The 14,297-nt window shown below is 37.0% G+C and overlaps 1 protein-coding gene across 3 annotated transcripts in view; it reads left to right on the top strand.

The window, feature by feature from the left end:
* CALCR (calcitonin receptor) overlaps window positions 1-14,297 on the top strand; it is a 2,888,559-nt gene that overhangs the window by 2,861,833 nt on the left and 12,429 nt on the right. For all 3 annotated transcript variants that reach the window (XM_044067646.1, XM_044067647.1, XM_044067645.1), the window contains one exon: window positions 5,967-6,008. In XM_044067646.1, coding sequence (XP_043923581.1) covers window positions 5,967-6,008 — 42 coding nt within the window. The remainder of the gene's footprint in view (window positions 1-5,966; window positions 6,009-14,297) is intronic.

The following is a 14,297-nucleotide window of genomic DNA, read 5'->3' as shown; positions in this document are numbered from 1 at the left end:
TGGATGTGCCTCACTAGTTACGGTCGATGATTCAAAGCACTTTTCCTCTTCTTTGTCTCTTATAATTTCCCACATGGGACTACTGCTTGCCCTTTCCTTCTATGAAAAGTCCTATCTTGCTTGACTTATTACATATCCAAAGTAAAAGTAATGCCACTGACACATGACCCTAGGTGTAGATCTACATTGAAATAATAACATAACCTGTTGACCAGATAGATATATCTTCCAAAGGATCTCCTACTTATAAAATAAGATCCCAGTCCACATTAAATAAAGTCTCTCCCAAATTGTTTTAAAAAATCTTGGATAAGTTCATAGGTTCATAGGTAGGTACTAGGCTATTGACCCTATGGCCTATACAAGCCTAGCCATAACAATTCCCTGGCTATTGCTTCCCACAAATATTTACTTTCCTGGACCCCTGTCTAGAAGGGCTACTGATGTGATCCCCAGGGTTAATTTCCTATCTCCCATCCAATCGTCCAGGTTCTTTTTGAACAGGGCCATTGAGGCACTCTGCCTGACATGTATGGGCAGCCTATTTCAGAGTATGGGGAGTCTCTGGGTCAGGAACCTATCCCTCCAGCATGTTCTGTTCATTGCGATGACAAGGTTAAAATCTCTGGAGCATGTGACTTAGAGGGATTAGGATTTCTTTAAGTGTAGCATGTCCAGCAACTCTGTTTTTGACATGGCCTTGTATGTTAGGCAGAGATCGCCTCTGAGTAGGCAATATGCAACAGAGTATAGCTGGAGTTTCTTTAGATGGTCAGCTTAAGCTATCTGCTTTAGGCCTGTGATTCTTTTGGTGAGGTATTTCTGCAGCCTTTCTAGTTGTTGCAGATGTCCTGTGAGGTACATACCAAACGGGACATTGTATTCTATAATGGGTATAATGAGGGATGAGTACAGAGGGACAATGACCTCCTTTTTTCTGGATGAAAAGCCCCTAGTGATGAGGTGAGCTACATAGAAGAATTTTCTAACTGTTGTTTCTATGTGGTTATCAAAGGTGAGATCACTGTCCACCTGTGTCCCTAGGTCTCTTATCACACTTTTGGTGTTTAGTGTACTGCCACCTTTGTGGTAGTTCAAAGGTATGTGTTTTTTCCCAAAGGGGACAACTATACATTTTTTGGCATTTAGCTTGAGCCCATGTCTCTGGCACCAGGCATATGTTTCGGTAAGGCCCTTTTGTAGTATATCTAAGTTTGTTACTTTTGACTTAAGAAGCATGAAGTTGGCTTTGGAGAAGTTTTTTTAAGGAGGTTTCCTTAAAGCGGTGTGGGGGTGGAATGTGGATGTCAAGGGTGATTAGCTTATGGTCTGATCTGACCAATGAGGGAGTGACCACTGGTGTGGAGCATTGATCTCCCATGTTGTTAATGACCAGGTCTAGAATATTGGTACCCCTGTTGGGGCTACGAATTAGTTGCTGTAGGGCGTTGGAATTTATGAATTCCAAGAACCATAGGTGTTGTTACAGGAGTAGTTTTCCCAAGTAATGGCTGGGTAGTTGAAATAACCCAGTATTAGGTTGTATCTTAATATTTTACAGTATGATTAGAAAGGTATAGTGATAATCTTGGGGCATAGTGGGGGAATCTGTAGCAAGCTACAATTTGTATTGCAGTCTTACCTAGTGTTAGTTGCACCTGGAGAATTTCAGACGCATTGTCTTAAGCAACTAGCCTGGAGGAGTGAATATCCTTGGTGAATATGGACACTCCTCCACCTTTAGTGTTTTGGTCCTGGTTTGGTGATCAAAAAGTATGGTATGAGTTGTATCCTGGTATTGCAGGGGTGCTCTCTGGAGCTTTGAACCAGGTCTCAGTTGCTGCACAGATATCAATGTTCTCCATTTTTAGGAAAGCCTCGAGAGAGTGCATCTTGAGGTTTAGACTTGTAGCATTAAGTAGCATTACCTTCACTCAAGATTATCCTGGGGATTCAGAAAGAGTCCTACTACTCATATAAAACTTACAGTAAAAAGGTCCTGTTTTTGCAATGTAGTATTTTGCGATTCAGAGACACCTTAGCTACAGTTATGAAAGACCTCTTTGTTGGCTAATTTAAATGTGTCTGAAACGCTGTTGATTACAATGAGAGCAAATCAATTATTTGAAAAACTAATAGTTGGCAGCAGACACTTAACATTAACACAGATACTCCCTCATTCATTTACCCACACAAACAGTATATGCATTTAAATCCACACTATCACATACCCTCTACCCCATACATTCCCCTGTGCTGCATCAACATCCCCAATGTCTCATTTTTTCTGCCCTCCTACAGCATGGATGATGATTGCAGTCAGTCATTAATTCCAGACCTTGGAGTTTCATACATCATATCCTTCAGTAAATACATATAGTACAAAAGCCATTCATTATACTAGTGACCTTCTACGTTTGTGGAATGTATAATTAAAATCCAGTGCTGACATTGTCCCACAGCTACTTGTGGATCTGTCTTAACCTCATGAGCTATGAGGTTGAAAGGTATAGCTAATGCTCCCTGCCCCCCTCACATAAGTCATAAACTGTTGCAGGCATTAAATAATGCGTGAGATCCCCAAAATATGCTAAAAAACACCCACTGTACTGAGTGCAGTGGTTTCATGCTGAGGTTTATTCTGGGAAGGATGGAGGGTTTAACCCCCCCCCCCCCCGTAGATGACTTTTCTTTTTAAAACTCTTATTTTATATGTGCATTCCATTTCTGGTGCCTACTGATGGTGCAGATGAGTAACATCCAGTGTGGAGGTGGCAGGGTACAGGGTTGGAATCCCTTTTAGTGCCTTTAAGGCATGGCTACTTACAATATCCCTGGTGGTCACTGCACACAGTTTTTGTCAACTTTTAAGTAAGTGCCATTAAGGTATGTTATATAGAGTATCCCTGATGTCTAGTGCCATTCTGCTGTAGCTCAGAGCAAATCTGAGTATTGCCATTTAGATTCTTCACATAGCTATATAATGCCTTGTGGTTGTCTTTGGAATCTTTGGCAATTTTGTTTTCATAACTAGCTTTGGAAGATTTATTGGCTAGGCTTACAATGGTTCCCAAAGGCAGTTAGCCTAATACTAACCTATGAACCCACATTTTCAGACTTCTCCCTGCCCCTCCCCAGCTCATCTTATGTTTAATACGATACAAAAGTGCAGGTCAACACCACGATAAATAAAACGAACTTTTATTAACAAAATATGAGCGCTTTCGCGTGCCCACAACTGCACGCTTCTTCAGATGAATGTAACATCATAGTGAAACCATTCACTATATATACAAGAAACTATACAAGAAGCTATAATTACTAAATATGATAATTAGTCTATTTATTCAATTAAGTTATTTGAAGTACACATCCATTTAAAGCAGTAAAACAAGACTGACAGAAATAAAATATAGTAGTTATATCTTGTCACCGATCATTATATTTATCTCATCTATTGATTAATGATCACTGTAAATAATCTAAGCGACAACACATGGTCATGCTGTTTCAATCATATTAAAATTCCTACTATCTAAATACCTACATTTAATAAACTGTACGCTATTACAAATATAACAGCACATGTAACATATCTAAAAATAATAAATAGACGAGTTTGCAGCAGTATTGAGAAAAATTATATATATTGTTGATTCCTAATGCATAAATAATTTTAAATTGAAATTATTAAAAACAAATATATACATAATGCTTACTCCAATTATATTAATAAGTGGACATAAATAAATTACTAAGTGTATGTATATTTGTTGAATAAATAATTCAGTAAATATATGTTATAAAAATTTTTTAAAAACACACATTAAAACACATATTAAAAAACACTTATAAATAAATGTATATCAAATTCACCAATCAGGTGTATTAAATGTATTGATTACTAATATACATAATATATAGCATCCTATAAATATAAGTATTGAATTTTACTGACTGATGTCAATATAATTAAATAGTCACTCAATATATCAATGGAATGTGACTATGAATATATCTACCAAAGTATATCAAATACATATATGTATGGATGTATAAAAGTGTATGTAGGTAATTTAAAATATAATATTTATGCATGTGGCAAGTGTTTATAAATATTCATAATATCATATAGGTGCTTTTTGTATCTACATCATTTTTCAAAGCATTTAATAGTCTATTAAAATAACTGTCAGTATAAGAAGAATTCTTCAAATAACAATAATAATATAAATAATAAACTATATAAAAAACATAGTTGATAATATTCATTAGAAATTGATATTATGCTATGTGAAAATTAATACATGTATCCAAATATAGATTTATATATAAATAATTATATTATTTTTATTTTTATTATATTATTATAAATATTTTTCATTGTTAACTACATATTGTCTCTGTTATTTTCAATAAACATAAACCATTTTGTTGGGTGATATCTTCTCCACACCTTCCAGTGTGGAGGTGGCAGGGTACAGGGTTGGAATCCCTTTTAGTGCCTTTAAGGCATGGCTACTTACAATATCCCTGGTGGTCACTGCACACAGTTTTTGTTAACTTTTAAGTAAGTGCCATTAAGGTATGTTATATAGAGTATCCCTGATGTCTAGTGCCATTCTGCTGTAGCTCAGAGCAAATCTGAGTATTGCCATTTAGATTCTTCACATAGCTATATAATGCCTTGTGGTTGTCTTTGGAAATTTTGTTTTCGTAACTAGCTTTGGAAGATTTATTGGCTAGGCTTACAATGGTTCCCAAAGGCAGTTAGCCTAATACTAACCTATGAACCCACATTTTCAGACTTCTCCCTGCCCCTCCCCAGCTCATCTTATGTTTAAGTGGCATTACAGAACAAGACATTCTCCCTGGTATCTAGTGTCCCAACCAACCCCATTCTGTTTAAGGCCCTGGTGCCCGGTGTCCCAACCAACTGCATTCTGCTTAAGTGTTGTTATGGTACATGAAGTTCACTATGGTGGGTAGTATTCCCCCAACCAACATCTGTAGAATTGTCCCTGGTAGCTTGTGGTACCCATGACCCAATATTGCATGTTTTGTTGATTAGTCTAGGAGCATGTGGATGCAGGAGAGTTACCCCGACCCACAAAAACACACACACACGCACACACACGCACACACATGCACACGCACATGCACACACACACACATGCACACACACGCACACACGCACACGCACACGCACACACGCACACGCACACATATACAGCTAATCTACCCCCTTCCACAGCCTCCCTGGCAGATGCACGCTCACACATACATTCCCTCACATACATGCACACACCCTAAAACTACCACACTACCATATAATCAAATTCTACAGCACTTACTTTTACTATGATGGATGAACATGGTCTTTTAATGTATGGATTTTCTTTCTTTACTTTCTGTTATAACGTCTTTCAGATCTCTTTGATATGCAATTTTTTCCATGTTTCCTTCCAATAAAATTGTAAATAATGTGGTTATGTTGGAACCATTCCAGATTCAAAGATGATATACTGTGTGTCTCAATATCTAAAAATAAACACATTTTATATGAGATATCACCATACTTAGCTGCTTAGAGATGCAGTTTTCAAATAAAGATGAGGAAGAATAAAGCCTGTCAGTATGTCAGCAATCTCTGAATAATTTAGTCAAGCATAATGTATTCATTTTGACAGACAGACATCTAGAAGTTTAAATGTTTCTTCAGTTCCATTATACTTTCAGACCAGAAAGTGGTACATATGTATTTCCTTCTAAAGGTGTCACACATAAGTATATTCATTTTGAAATCTAGTTAAGATATTTCGAGCCATTTATCCATTTTACATTTAATGTTGCATATTATAGAGTATGAATACACAGTATACTTGAGAAAAAAATTTACTTCTGCATTTTAATTACCTTGAGGGCCTTTCTGCATTATTAATACTGTATATTGTTATTCTCTTTAGGGCTTGCTGGTATCAACTATATTCTGTTTCTTTAATGGAGAGGTAAGTATGAAACAGGTAGATCAAAAGCACTAATTAATATAATAAGGGCATAACTACTGTGTGTGTGTGTGTGTGTGTGTGTGTGTGTGTGTGTGTGTATATATATATATATATATATATATATATATATATCTTTTTATTATTATTATTAAAATGTAGAAATGCATGGAATACAAGTTTTAATTACTGATTTTTCTATGAGCATTTATGATCAACAAGGGAACATATTTCTTATAATTATAGTAAATTACACACATATAAGAAACTTATTTTCAACTAAAAACACTGACAAAAAGGGATTCTAATATCTGTATAAAATGTTGAAGTATAAAGCAGTCTGTAGTATATCTGTGCAACTGTTTTTGTCATTTTTTATATTAAATTGACTAGTTAAATTTGAGTAACTTAGCTGATAAATACGGTAAGAGCTGTTGTGAAATGGTGAAGAAGCAAAACTTGCAAGCAAGAGAAACTTTTGTCTCAGACTGTGCATACTACTAAAAGTAATTTGTCTAAGGTACAGAAGGAAGTAATTTAAAAGCACCTGGAAGAAAGTAGCTGATCGTGAAGAATGGGCTTGTTTAATGATGTTTGATGTATGTAAGGAACACTTACTAGCCTCTATTACACCAAAAGGATGCATATCAAACAAAATGTGTTTTTCATGGTGAAAGATAATGCAGGGGCATTTTCTGCAAAAGTAAATGAAAAGTGAGATGTATTACAAACCAAATCATTGACGATGATATAAGCAAAAAATAGAACAGAGAAAAAACTTTGCTAAAAACAAACCACTGAAGTTAGAAGTGTTAATTGGCTAACAAAACAGAAAATGAGATGTGTAAGAAATATCTTTAAGATACAAACACCATCAATATAACCTTGAGTCTGAGCTCCTAGAACAGCTGAAACAATACACAGCAGCACTATTCCTGCAGGACGAAGATACTATGCCTGGCATCACTGAATATCTTCATCCCCGGTACTTCTTAAAAAAAAAAAAAAAAAAAAAAAACAGCATAGCATGCAAAAGCCTGCACTATATGCTAGTACTACAGCACACATTTTGGTGTGACTCTGATAATGTCAGTAAATGCCTCAAATTGCATTGTTGTTGAACAAAAAAATAAACGGTAATGACCTCATTGATTTCTGAAGTTCTGCCTTATAACAATATTCTTCACTGTTTTTGTAGTTAGGTATGTTGAATTATGCATGGCTTTTTTATGCATTTTCTTTTATCTTAACTACATGTATCAGCAACTCTGTTAGTATACCTTGTCTTCCATCTCACAACTGACAAGGGCAGTTGCAAGAAATTTGCCAGTTTCAGATGGTCAGGTCTTGTGAATGTACTGCTTTTTCAGTGACTTCAAATGCTCTGGGCATGTACTGCCGAATCAAAACAAGCAACCAATTCTAGTACAGTGCGTAAGACTCAGACAAAGGTAGAGATTAAAATATGCAAACCCCGTGTCTCCCGTGAGAGACAAAAGCAAAGCACTTAAACAGGGTGTGATAACAGATTTTTTTTTTTTAATTTTTAATTAAAACTACATATTTTAAACACAACTGCTGTATGAGTCATACACACTGTAGTATAATTGGTACCTCTTTTTCAGTCAACTGTCTCTTTAATGTAGTGAATAATTGCAAAGGAATCTGTAAACTGATTTAGACTTTTAAAAACTAACTCAGTTTGAGACAATGAAGCACCTCATGCATTGTCATCCTACAGTGGACCTGATGTGCTAATGTGAGGAATGCATGCACAATCTGCACTAGTGGGGCAAGTAAAAATATGACATCTAGCATCAGTACAGTTATGTCTCGTTACTGCAGGAAATTTACACCTGAGTGGACACATCACTCTCTCTTTATTGAAAAAGTGTTCCTATCAGGAGAGAGGAAACCTAGTCACATGACATGTCAAGTTCTATCAGAGATGAATTGCTGTTCATGATGGTCAAAATCAATAGTTTGCATGTGTTTGTGTAGAACGGTTTGAATAAGTGATTATCAGAAACATTAATATTCTTTTTTTCAATATAAACATTACAGTGCTCTTGGGAAATTAGATTATTAGTAAAGCATTTTCCTCCTGTTTAAATTCTGCCTCAGTCAAGGAGTCTCGTAGATAACCAGCAACTGAAGTCACTCAGATAGAACAGTAAAGCAATTTTCTTGGTTGATATTGCCCTTCTCTTTTTTCCTTAGTCATCAGTGTTTTGGACTCTGGCACACTCCTTTGGTTCTTCTATTGCCTCTTAAGTTAGTTATTGATGATTTTGCTTCTATTCAGCCTCCACCAGCAAATTCATTCCATTCGGTATATCAGTATTTTATGCTGCTGTGCTTTAAGGAGTGAATTTCTTCACTAACAGGAGTATCCCAACTGTAATCCATTCCTGTAGCCATATAAGCTGCAACTTTATCAATTCCTTATGCGAAGAGTCAACCTGTATGTTTAAGGCTGAAGTGATTCTGCTTCATTGATGAGCTTCAAACTGTTCAGCATCATGTAATCAAAGAACAACACCAGGCCAACTGCACATCAATCAGTCATTGACCGTACCGGGTTTGTATCTTTATTAGGAACACTTCTCCACCAAGCTTACCACTTTTCTTTTATGATAGAACTGTTACAGGGTATAATTCAGACTACATTGACCCATTTGACAAAGAACACCATGGAAGGAGTTAGACTACTTCTGGATCAGTCATTGATACAAAAGTGAACAGCATAAAACAAACTCAACCAACAAGTCTGGAATGTGCAAAACTTTTTATATAAAACAATAAAAGACAATAAAATAAGGTAAGCGCTTTCATGGCGGATAGCTGTTTCTTCAGGCTATAAAACAACAATGAAATTACTTCAATACTTAAAATACAAACTAACGAATCAAAAAACAAAACAAGTCAGATGTCTCATACTACAGATGAGGTAAACAGAGCTCATTCATAGAACTCCATTCATAAAAATTTAATTCCTCAAGTGGTAACCAATAAATTCAATGCCTCAAGCCATGTGTGCTTTAGATATGTGCAAGTATTTTTCTACTGAGCATCCAGTTGTACCTATTTTATATGGTTTACTTAAGGTACATAAAAATTTGAATGACCCCCCCCCCCCCCATGTGGCAATTGTCTCTAGTAGAGGCTGGGTGCCTGAATCATTTTCTGTTTTTGTGGAAAGAACACTTTGTCCTATTCTAGATGGTCCACCTACTATCCTGAAGGACACCAAAAGTTTTTTTACGAGACCTGTATGCATGGTATAAAGACTTGAAGGACACTGAACATTTGCTTCTTGTTACCCTTGACATTAATTCATTATTCACTTGATATTGAATGCGTTAGAGTGTTTTTGTCCAGAAGCAGCGATTTCTCTACAAACAAAGGCTTCTTGACCTTATTCTGGAGAATAATGTCTTTATTTTCAAAGATGAATTTTATCTGCAGCATGCTGGGGTTACAATGGGCACGGTCTGTGCCAACTCCTATGCGATTCTAGTTTTAGCACAATGGGAATACGAGAATATTTTTTCTAATAATAATTTTATTGATTAGCTACTACAGACATTTTGTAGATGACATTTTTTTAGTACGGAGATACCACAACAACTTTTTTAAGATTTACTCATCACTATTCTAAGGACTCTCTTGAATTCTCAGATGTTACTGCTGTAAAGGATGCACTTGGCAGGGTAGAGACTAAGATTTACAACAAGCCTTGTAAGAGAAATAACATTCTGTACAAGACCAGTATACATACTAAACATGTAACTCTGAATATATTGAAGGGAACAGCTTCTTAAAACATCGAGGCTTCAAAGCAAGGACAGCAGTGTTGATGGAGCTTTGGATCGGATGTCTGATTGTTTTATGTCAAGAGGTTATTCACATACAGAAGTACCCAGAGTGGCTACTGAGGTACACCTGATGAGGGATACCACTGCACAGCCATACTTCAAAGAACACAATGAAGCTGTATCCTGTCTGTTAAACTTGCTGCCACCCTTCACATTGTGCGTACATATTCCAGTAATGTAGGAGTGATATGCGAGATCATAAAGAAGAATTGGCCAGTGCTTATGACTAACGATACAATAAAAAAAGCATTGGGAACTGTACCCAAGTTTTCTTTTTGTAACAACAAATCATTAAAATGAAAACTGTGCTACAAATGATCCAAATGTGTCAAATCTGGCCACTGTGATCGCACTGGCACTTTTCCATGCCAGTCCTGTCAAGCATGTAAATATATTTGGGTTACAATCTCCATTGAATACCCTTCTGTAGATTAGAATATTTATTTTGATTTTTATGCTGATTGTAAATGTTTAAATGTGATGTATCGTGCTAAGTGCCAAGCCTGCAGTAGCTTTTATGTCAGAAAAAACAACCAGATGTAGAAAGAGAGAGAGAGTTCTAGAACATATAGGTGACATTCAGAATAAGAAATCCATGAATGCTTTAGCTAGACATGCTATTGACTTTGGCCCTGCACGTTGTTTTAAATTTACTGTTTTAGAGATTATTGAATGAATCACTAGAGGGGTGACATTAAAAATACTATGGAATGTACTGAGCTCAGCTGGATCATTTTACTTAAAGCTGATTTGCTTCCTGGTTTGAATGACACTATCAAACCAGTCTTGCCAGCACATGGCTTGAGGCATTGATTGTATTGGTTACCATTGATGAATGAAGTCTTTATAAATGGAGTTCTATGAATGATCTCAGGTTACCTCATCTGTAGTAGGAGACATGTAACTTGTTTTGTTTTTTGATTGGTCAGTTTGTATTTTGAGTAGTAAAGCCCTTTCATTGTTGTTTTATGGTCTGAAGAATTGGCTATCAGCCATGAAAGTACTTACCTTCTTTTATTGTTTTTATATTAAAAAATTTGCACATTCCAGCTGTGGTGGTGAAGTTTGTTTTATGCTGTTCACATTGTGTTTTTGTACTCTCTCGACCTTTGCTCACTAGGACTACCTGTGCTTGCTGTTCATATTGATACAAAAGTATCATAGCAAGCTGTTAGCATTTAGGACAAACTACATTTGTTTTCTGTCTCTCTGTCATTGCATGGCCAGTTAGGAGTGTACAACTGAATGCCTAATAGCCTGATGCAATGTACTGAATCAGAAGGGGATACATGAAATATTTGAGGCTCTAATACTGGTCAGATGGTAGTGTAGAGAGTACTTAGACATCATATGCCACTATGCAGATGTATGCATAATGGATAAGGGCTTCACCTCATAAACATCAAGTACAGAGTTTGATTCTGACCTCATGTAATTGGCTAGGCTTAAAACAGCCCTTCAGGGCAGTTAGCTTAGCTTATAATTCACCTATGAACCTAAGTTGGCTAGAGTAACACTGTTAAAAGCCTTGCAAGCTCTGTGCAGCAAGCAGGTATACTGCTTAGTGAGGAGGTTGCACATGCACTAAAGTGTGCATCCACCTCCCAAAGACAGCAGTTATGGAGCTTGCAAGTTACACTCCCCAACAACAGCAGTATGATGCTACCAGCATCATCTATATACTCTTTGGCTCAGGCATGGATCAGGTTCAGTTTGGGGATTGCTATGGCATGTTTGGTAGACTCAATGAATGAGGAGTGGATCTTATAGCATTTGATGGTCAGCAGTGGGGAAGAAAAAATGTTTACCCAGAATCTCTTCCTTTGCTAACTTTTACTGAGTATTAGCATTCGTAATTGGGGCGGCCACGGTGGTGCAGTGGTTAGCCATACCGCCTCACAGCAAGAGGTTCTCTGGTTTGATCCTCGGCTGGGGTGCCTTCTGTGTGGAGTCTGCATGTCCTCCCTGTGGTTGCATGGGTTTCCACTAGGTGCTCCGATTTCCTCCCACATCCCAAAGACATTCTGCAGGTAGATTGGACACTGTTAATTGGCCCTAGGTGTGAGTGCGTGTATGTCTTTGCCTTCTGTGGAAGGTTGGGTGCCGGGCTGGCAACTCGACACTGTAAAACTCCACTGCCAATCATGAGCAGACAGATGATCCGCTGTGGTGACCCCTAACTGGGAAAAGCCGAAAGAAGAAGAAGAAGCATTCGTAATCAGTTACAAACTGAGAAAGCTGTATCCAAGACCAATGACATGATAGGCTATATTTATGCAGAAAAGGCAGTAGGAAAAGAGAGGTTATGACACCCATCGGTAGATGTCAGGCCCAAGCTCATTTACTGTGTTCCTGTTTCTTTATAATACACATATAACAATATTAAAATAGTTGATAAACAAAGAAAGGCTGCTAAATCTATTCTCACTTGAGGATAGTTGAGAACACGTAGACGTGACATTGGAGCACAAGATACTTACTGACATTGTGACAGTATACTGCTTAAGAGGAAAAAGACAGGTGGGGAGGGAGTATGGCTACCAAATTCGGAGCACAAAATGTACCCTAGATATTAGAAATTATGTCTGTATTTGAAAAAGTAATGGACAAATGAACAGGGTTCATAAGTAGGTAATGAAATGTGAGAAAATAAAGCCATTCAAGTTGGCATGGGATCGCTGGTGGGCTGTTAAAAGGGGTGTATGAGTGGAAGCTGAAACACAGTAACTGCACATATATAGCAGACCTTGATAAACAGCTTGCCTTATTCTGCCATCAGAACTATGTAATATAATGTCCTTATGCCTCACCATGTTTTTTAAGACTAAGTAAATATCATTACCCTACATTACTTTTTCATATTTTATGACATTATGCTTTCTTTGCAGGACAGACATGGTAACCATTGAGCCTGACATATTCAATAGCCTCCTTTATTTATTTATTTATTTATTGTTATTTTTATTTTTATTTTACCTTAGAAATGATATTTGATTTTCTTGCTTCTGTTTTCTTAACACATCATACTGTGTGACCTTATTTTTCATCACTTTGTAATTTTCTTTAAGTTATTATAGGTCACACTGAAACGTAGATTGTAATGGCAGATAAAGATACCATGTCTCATCATGTCTGTCAAAGGATAAGCTGAACAAAGTACCTCATCAACTTTTTTTCTGCCTTCTGATACTTAAGAAATGACAAATCTCTGTCACACATGCATTATTAAATTCTGATATTAATTTTGACCTTACAGCCACTTTGAAAAGACTGTTGCAGTCGTTTATCACCATTTCTGTAAAATAATATATCTTCATGTCTTCAATGAGCGATCTACCATGTATCATTTTTTTAAAGATGTAGTTACTTGCCAGTTAGACACTAAATATACAGTATCTGTGAGGTTCTTAAAATATTTCATCGCTTCCCTAGTCTTCCTTGGTTTATGAAGAGTGTGGTGGCAACCTAGTGAAGTCTCTGTTTATATGGTTCTCAAAGCAGACATATTTTTGTCTCATACACACACACACACACACACACACACACACACACACACACACACACACACACACACACACACACACACACACACATTCACACACTCTATATATATCTATATCCATATCCAGGGCCAATGTTAGCATTTTGGGGGGCCCCAATACATGTCAAGTTAGGGGCCTCCTAGACACTTCCATTCTAAGTATCACCTTGTCACTGCTATCTCTACTAATCAACCTTTTAGTTTATGCTGCAAACTTTTAGCAGCAGCATGCACACAGACTGACCAGTAGCTACAGTGCTCTTAAATTACAACAAGCCTGTGCAAGACACTATGTTGGCCCTTCTCCCAAAGGGACAGTTACAGTTACTGGCATTTAGTTGCAACAGTGATACATTACAACTATATGTGCAGGGCTGGACTTAGGTGAAATGGCATCCCAAGTACTCCCTACTGTTTCAACACCCACACACACACATTCCTCTCTTTACCCCCATCATGGGCTCTTCATACCATGCACATTATTTTTTTTTCCTTTTCTCACAAAAATCATGAGTAAGAAAAGAATTTCAGTCTTATTTTTTTTCTTTCAAGGAATAAATAAGTTGTGCCCATGGCTTAATGTTCAATGCTGACAAAATAATATCTCACAATAAACTAATAAGGCAATTTTTGTGAGGATACACAGGTCCTATCTGGGAATACTGCTTCCCTAGCCCCCCCCCCCTCCAAAAAAAAAAAACAAACAGTCACTGCCTGTGCATCCATCTGGTTTTAGACTGGGATGGAAGCAGATGTTCAAACTGCCACAGTCATGTATTTCAAGTGACTGCTGACATACATATACATAGCATGCCTCTTCACCCCTAACACCAAAGGCAGCCACCTGTATACTTCCCTGATGCATGATTTAGA

The sequence above is a fragment of the Protopterus annectens genome, chromosome 3.part1 (assembly GCF_019279795.1).
Source record: "Protopterus annectens isolate FY-2018-M chromosome 3.part1, PAN1.0, whole genome shotgun sequence".
Taxonomy (NCBI): Eukaryota; Metazoa; Chordata; order Ceratodontiformes; family Protopteridae; genus Protopterus; species Protopterus annectens.
This window is presented reverse-complemented; position numbering and strand designations above follow the sequence as displayed.